The sequence below is a fragment of the Chaetodon trifascialis genome, chromosome 1, assembly GCF_039877785.1.
Source record: "Chaetodon trifascialis isolate fChaTrf1 chromosome 1, fChaTrf1.hap1, whole genome shotgun sequence".
NCBI classification, from domain to species: Eukaryota; Metazoa; Chordata; class Actinopteri; order Chaetodontiformes; family Chaetodontidae; genus Chaetodon; species Chaetodon trifascialis.
This window is the reverse complement of record NC_092056.1, coordinates 17,025,449-17,033,518: the sequence shown is the minus strand read 5'-3', so window position 1 is coordinate 17,033,518 and position 8,070 is coordinate 17,025,449. Positions and strand designations below refer to the sequence as shown.

At 41.6% G+C, this 8,070-nt stretch overlaps 1 protein-coding gene across 1 annotated transcript; it reads left to right on the top strand.

Moving 5' to 3' along the window:
• The first annotated feature begins 360 nt into the window (after nucleotides 1–360).
• Nucleotides 361–2,557, top strand: LOC139331334 (E3 SUMO-protein ligase ZBED1-like). Its single transcript, XM_070962767.1, has 3 exons — nucleotides 361–904; nucleotides 1,267–1,886; nucleotides 2,180–2,557. The coding sequence occupies exons 1-3, from the start codon at nucleotides 361–363 to the stop codon at nucleotides 2,555–2,557; spliced, it is 1,542 nt and encodes a 513-aa protein (XP_070818868.1).
• Nucleotides 2,558–8,070: the final 5,513 nt, after the last annotated feature.

Here is an 8,070-nt window from a genome sequence, read left to right as displayed (position 1 = left end):
ACGACGCGGAGAAATTGAAAAGAGGAGAAATGAATGAGGAAGAGAACGGCGGCCCGGAAGGTAACACCGGGGCAGAGTTAGTGGCGAAAAGGAAATCAACATCCATTGTTTGGAGATATTTCGGGTTTACAAAGGAGGATGTAGAACAGAGAGATGTGCTGTGTAGGTCGTGCCGCACAATTGTTCCTGCGCCGACGGGCAACACTACCAACCTGTTTAATCACCTGGAAAAACACCACAAAGTACTTTTTGAGGAGAGCCAAGCCTTAAAAAAAGTGGGCGAAACCCGCCGCACCCGCGACATCCTCCTGCCATGACAAGCAGAAGCAAGGTCGGATTGACGATGCATTCAGTGGCATAATGCCATACGAAAAGACGTCCCGCAGGCACCAAGAGATTACAGATGCCATAACGTACCATATCGCAAAGGATATGCTTCCCGTGTATTCAGTCACCAAAGAGGGGTTCAAGAAAATGGTTTGTACGCTTGACAAACGCTACATAATACCGTCTCGAAACCATTTCAGTGATAAGGCCATTCCCAAACTTTACAATGAGACCAAGATGCGTATTGATGGCGAGCTCCGTGACGTTGATTATTTTGCCACAACGACCGACTTGTGGTCCAGCAGAACGACTGAACCGTACATGAGTTTAACTGCCCATTTCATCACAAAGAACTTTGAGTTGAAAACCCGGTGCTTGCAGACTTCATTCTTCCCCGTGGAACACACTGGAGACAACATAGCACTTGAGATGAAAACTGCATTAGCAGACTGGGGCTTGCAGGAGGAACAACAAGTATGCGTGACCACTGACAATGCATCAAACATGATCAAGGCACTGCAAGTCAATGAATGGACGCGACTACAATGCTTTGGGCACAGGCTACACCTGGCAATAGGTACGTTTTGCTATTATTTTTTTGTAAAAACAATTTTTAAAATAGAAAATGTTTTTTTGTGTGATATTACAGTTTATTATACCCTGGCAAAGTTGATAGATTGTATTGTTACAATGTGTTCATTGTGTGAACTTGCAGAAGTAGTGTTTTAATAGACCACTTGCATATTATGTGTGTGGAGGAAGAGAGAGGGGGTGTGGGTGTAGAGAGAGAGGGAGAGAGGGGGGGTGTGGGTGTGGAGAGAGAGAGAGAGAGAGGGGTGTGGGTGTGTGGGGGGAGAGAGAGAGAGAAAGGGGGGGGGGGTGGAACAATCTGTGTAAATGTGTGGTTAATTTATATATTTTGTTATGTGTCTTCTTTAGAAAATGCAGTGAAAAGTGAAAAGCAGATCAGCCGAACAACTGCCATCTGCAAAAAGTTGGTTTGCCACTTTTCACACAGCTGGAAGAAGAGGGTGGCACTGGAGGAGGCCCAGAAGCACTTTGAACTTCCAAACCATGGACTCATCACTGAGTGCCAAACTCGATGGGGGTCCAGGCTAGCCATGATTGGCAGGATCCTGGAGCAGAAGAAAGCACTGGCAGAGGTCCTCTCAGAGGACACAAAAACACGACACCTAGTCCTAGGTTATCAGGAGCTAGATGTACTGGAGTCAGTCAGCAGTGCACTGGGACCACTCCTTGAGTTCACAGATGCTCTGTCAGGGGAAGAATATGTTAGTGTCTCACACCTGAAGCCAGTACTGCGCCTTTTCAACACGACCCTCTTGGCACCAAAGGAGGATGACACTGACATGACTAAATCTTTGAAAAAGAAAATATTAGAATACTTGAATAGCAAGTATGAAGATGATGTGACACAGGAGCTACTGGATGTGGCATCCTTCTTAGACCCAAGATACAAGACCCAGTACATCAGTGAAGACAACGTCCCCATCATCAAATCCAGACTGGTGAAAGAGATGAAGACGCTGGAACTCAAGGTAAATATAATGATTAGAATGGAATGTATGAAATAGAAAACTGTTCTCAATAGAATTAAACAATTTTAAAATGTAGAAATGTTAAATGATGTTTTAAAATGTAATAATGCAAGGTATTATCTTACATTTCAGTAAATGGTTAAATGTACTGTATGGTACACTGGGCTGAACATTGTGGTCTTCATACAGTAATGATCATCATTATTATGATGTTGTTGTGTATTATAATATTTCAACATAAAAATAATTAAATTGCTTTCTTCTTTTTGTCTATTCTTTTGTCTATATTTTAGAGGTCTGGGGGCATCAGAGTGGAAGAGCCAGAAGTTCCACTCCCACCCACCAAAAAGAAGAAGACCTTAGCAAGCTTCCTCAAAAGTCCCACTGCCAGTGCAACTGCTTCAGTTGATCCCACTGCTACCATAGAAGCTGAGCTGAACAGTTATCTGCTGGCCAAGCCACTGGACGAGGACCCGCTTCTGTGGTGGAAGAAATACCAGGAGAACTATCCCCGGCTCATTGACATGGCAAGGAAATATTTGTGTGTGCCAGCCACCAGCTCTCCCTCGGAGAGAGTCTTCAGCGCAGGGGGCAATATTGTCAGTTGTGAGAGGTCCTGTCTGGCACCAGACATGGTTAATAAGCTGGTGTTCCTTGCAAAAAATCTGTAGAAGTTGTGCACAGATATTAATGCACAAATTGCACACATTAATACAGTACAATAAGAGGTACTGATTCTCTACAGTAACATGTTGGACTGTTGCATACACCTACCTCTATTGTGAATGTGAAAATGAAGATTATTGTTTACTTGCACTGTCCTATACAATACTGATTCTCTACATGTTGGACCGTTGCACTACTGTTCTGATGAGTAAAATACAGGTATTTAGATTGGGCTGTTGCACTAATGTTCTGATGAGTAAAATATTTAGTTGGGACTGTTGCACTAATATTCTGATAGTAAATGTAACTTTATACATTTGTGCTGTTTTGCATAGCACATGCACTGTTGCTGTTGTACAGCAGAGGTCTGTTCAGATCAATAAAAATGCACTTTTCCAAATCCATTTGGTATTATTATTGAAGAATGCTTAGTTTTCACTGTTTCTACAGTTAAAATATCAAATAATAATATACATATCGTATCATATCGATATCGTGATATCTGGCAGAAATATCGTGATATGATTTTTTGTCCATATCGTGCAGCCCTATTGCAGGCTGTGTAATATCTATAGGTTCACCTTTGACATCTAGGTAAATCCCATAATATTGCCATGGGTAGACCACAAGCGTATGTCTCATTTTAGTATATGCAGCTGTATGCACCAACTCCGTGCAGGCTTGCGCATCAGCTGTGTCTCATGGGCCTAACCACCAGAGAAGTATATTTTTTTGACAATACACACATAAACACAAATTTGATGCCTGATAAAAAAGACACCAAATAAATAAATCTACATTTTGTAACCTTGGTGGATCAGAATGTGCTGCTCCCTGGACAGCTAGAGACAGTGACAGCCCACAGGTCTACACATACCTAGAGCTGGATGACTAGTTTGTTAAGTTTGTTGTTTTATGCTCCAAATACAAATTTTACAATCAGCCAACCGTACGTCACAGTGGCAATCTCACTAGGTTGGACCTGGTAATATATCTGTAACTGTTCGAACTCAGCACAGTCTGAAATTAATGTCATCAGATTATCGAAAAGGCAGCAGCAGCAGCAGCACAAGGTTCAATATGCACAGAGAGCAATTAAATGTGTGCCTTTTTAGACTTTATAAAGCACAATGTAATGAACACATCACTCCATTACTACAGAATCTTTCATGGACAAAGAAAATACATTCAGTTTAATAAGCAACAAAATCCTGTAATTATGAAAATTTTAAGTTAGCGATTCTTGTATTGTTGATGCTCAATACAACATATAAAAAAAAATATTGCCCTTTTGTGCAAGGAACGAGAGGTACAAAAAAGACCTTTCCGATAACCACAAAACAAATTAGTACTCAGTCTGTAAAATACTAACTATAATACAGCAGGTTTGACCCATTACTAGTCACTGCCCTCCTTAGTTACTGTTTCTATGCCTGTCAAGCTTTCCATTCTCGCACTGCACATACAGAGGTTACAGCGAAAATAGTAGCAGATTTATCATCAAAATGTGCAGTTATTTTTGAAACACTATGTCTTTGATTCCTCACAGAAGTTACCAAAAGTAGGCTTCTCATTTACAACATGTTTCCATGTGACACACTGTAAAATTAGAACCCTATAAAAGGGTCTTAAATATGTGCTTGATGACAGCATACATGATACAATGCTACAGGACGGAGGCTAAAGTTACATGCACCAAGCATAACATCAGCATGCTCAAAAGTTGCTGATCCATGTAATGTATACAAGGGAGCAGCATTGTGTGAGTACAGTGGTATGCAAAAGTTCGGTCTGGTCGAAATTTCTGTTACTATGAATAGGTAAGTGAGTAAACATGGACTGATCTCCAAGAGGCATAAAAGTAAAGATTAAACATTCTCTTCAATATTTTTAGTAATATTAATGCACTATTTTTGTTTTGTACAATTTCAAAGCAAAAAAAGGAAAAGAGCACCACGTAAATGTTTGGGAGATTTGAACTTTCAGATAACTTGCCAAGGTGTTAGACTTTAATTAACTTGTTAGGGATATGGCTTGATCACAATCATTGTTCGGAAACGCAAGGTGATGCAAATTTTAAAGCTTTATACATACTGACTTCTCAAACCTCATCAGCCACAGGCTCCTCTAAGCAGCTGCCTAGCACAAAATGAAAATAATTGGTGCCCACAAAGCAGGAAAACAGTAAAAAAAAGTGTTTTCAGGTGGCCGTTTGCTCAGTTCAAAATGTAATTAAGAAATTGTAGTTAACTGGATTGATTTATTTAATTTTATTGACAAAGTGTCCTACACCTAACGGTGCCCAGCCCTCATGGGCTTACAGGACACTTAAGAACATACATCCACATAGGCTACATATACATAAGTGCACACATAGATACCTGTGCACATGCATGCATGAATGCATGCCTGTACACCGACACACATGCATCCATGCATGCACACCCACATACACACATGCATGCATGCATGTATACGTACCCACAAACACACTCGTGTACATACAAACTCATGTACAAATCATACAAAAACAAGCAGTTGCTAGAGTTTTTTAGGCCTTCACACATACAATATATTCCTACGCTGCTTAAAGGCCTCCTAAATGAATTGTGCTAACTGAAATACTTTTTCTGTGAAAAGATACTTAAGCTTACAACTGGAACACTAGAGATCAAGTTGAAGTCTGGAAGACTAAGAAAACTTTCACAGAGAGAACTGCTGATAGGATTTCTAGAAAGACTAATCAAAGCTACCGATTTAGCAGACTCTGGTGCACTGTTGTACTGTGTAAATTCACAAATGTGACCTTCATGGATGAGTCAAGAAAACCTCTTCTTCATCCTTGCAACAAAATTCAGCATCAGAAGTATTCAAGTCTGATGCATTTTGGAAACCGATGGACTGATGTAATAATAACAGAACTTTTTGGTCACAATGAGCAAACATATGTTTGGAGTAAAAAGGGTGCAGAATTTCATCAAAAGAACACCTCTCAAACTGTCAAACACGGGGATGAATTGATCATGGTTTGCGCTTGTGTTGCAGCCAGTGGCAGGGGGAAGATGAAAAGAGGATGGCCTCTAGTACAGCATAAAGATCCTAAACACAACTCAAAATCCACAATAGACCAGAGTCCAAGCTGAAGCGTTTCCTGTCGTCATCACAGTCCTCTGAGCTGAGCAATAGAGGTATGCCAAAAAAATCGTTTCACATAAGAATCACGATTCTCATTTACTACGATTCAGATTCCATATAAAATGTCCCAAAATCGATTTTAAAAATTAAAAAAATAAAACAAATCCGCTGCCTGTTGGCTTCCATGTAACTACGCGGGATGCGCGCAACGTCCTGACGTCACCACACAGCCGGTTCTGGAACTCGCGCTTGTTCTTGTTTGTGCTTCACCAATCTCTCTGCCAACTCCGAGCGGGCCAAAAAAATAACTAGGTCTATCGCCTGCTACATCACCAAAGACTTACGGCCTTACAGTGTGGTGGAGAACGAGGGGTTTATCTGCATGTTGCAGACAGCAGAGCCAAGGTACGCTATACTGACTGCCCTTCAAAATAAGAGCTCCTTCAAAATAAAAGTCTATTCACATTTATGCCTGAAAAGCAACGCAATATTCTTTCAAATATGGGAAACACTGTAGTCTACAACAACTCAAAGTGTCAGTTAGTGGTTTTGATAGCTGGTTAGTTGACTACTCAACTTTTCTATGAAACCCCAAGTGAGAAGCGGGGGCATGTGATGCACAAGAAGCCTAAGAATCATTAACGCAGCCAATAAGAAAACAAACAGCAACAGTCGTCTTCCTTCATATTATAACTTATCTTAACATTGTGACATTCCTCCCTTGCACATCAGGTAACAAATTTCATGCAAGCATGTGGCTCTTTCTGTAAATGTCCAGAAATGTCTGAATGGAGCCATGATGGACAATAATGTGAATGACAGCTATGTCTGAATTACAAAAAGCCATCACACAACAGATAGATAGAAGACAGCAATTTTGCATATTGCAAGTTTGAAATGGACTATAAAGCCAGAGAGCTCATCTACAGAATAGACAGAAATTCACTGTTTTACTGTCCTCTCAGGTAGTCACATGATTCATTGTCCTACTTGCCAACAACTTAGCACCTCAGCCACGATGTATGGCAACAGGGACAAATCACCTTGTGTGAAAATCCCCCCATACTCCCATTGTATGTGATGACACAGGGGGATCCTCTTAATGTATAATGATGAAATTTTCCTGCCACTGTGACAAGGCAAAGTCTTTGCTTCAGCGTAAGAGACCCCTGAGCCAACATATGGTTCAGTGCATTGCAGCCGACATTGACGTATTACAACTCATGTTGGAGTGGGACTCACATCAAGAGGAGGCTCGTCCAAACCACTTACTCTATAGATCATCAGAGACAGAGAGCTCTCCCTCAGTCTGCACACGCTCCTAAAGTGGGTCCATTCAGACAGAAATGAAAATAGAGAGAAAGCGTGCTACGTCTTAGGAGTAGAGTGCATTTATGTGTGTGGTATGAAACTCATACAGACATAGGAGCATAAGGGTGGGCCAATACATCTTACATGGACCACACACATGCACACAAAAATAATCAAGCACACATACATACATATCTAGACATGCACTAACATCCATGCATGTATAAACACACACTCACTTACTCTCTCTCTCTCTCTCACACACACACACACACGCACACACACACACACACACACACACACACACACACACACACACACACACACACAGAGTCACACAGAGTCACACAGAGTCACATAGACGCACACCCAAACAGCACAAATTGACAAGCACAGGCCAAGAAACACAGGTACACTGTTGCCATATCCCCTTCCAGCGACACAGAGAGCAAACGAGGCTCAACATTTTCCATGGCTGGGTGCGCTAGTTAAACGCTCTCAGAAGCGATGTCTCTTTGATGAGCTGTGGTAAGTGATATAATAATCACACTGCTGCATGTTTGCCAGAACACTTGCCCATATTGCCCCACCAGCTCAATGCCCTTAGGGGAGACTCAGCCAAATAAACAGATCCCCTTTCTAAAGGCAGAGACTGGTAATAAGGAAGCATGCCTGGCCAGATCAACCACCTCCCCATTACTTTCACCACTCTCCCACTAAAGGGTTCCCCCGTTAACATTCCTCACTCACAACAGCGTTATCGTTGCTACTGGAGGCAGAAGTGAAGTTTATACTGCCCTCGACCAAGGCCGTCCATCTCTGATGAGAGCACACTGAAGGGCCTTGTGTCACTGCAGTATTTCAGACAGAGAGGCAGACAAACAGATAGACAGACAGAGGGGTGAACATAAATTGGATAAACTCTCACTGGCAAACATACACAATACAACTGATCATTTCTGCCACCAATACATCACATGGCCCCTAACTCACAATGAAAGGCAACCACGCCATGAAAGGCAGTGATACACTGGCTTAATTTTGAGACAATAAAGTAGATGGCCAATTTTGT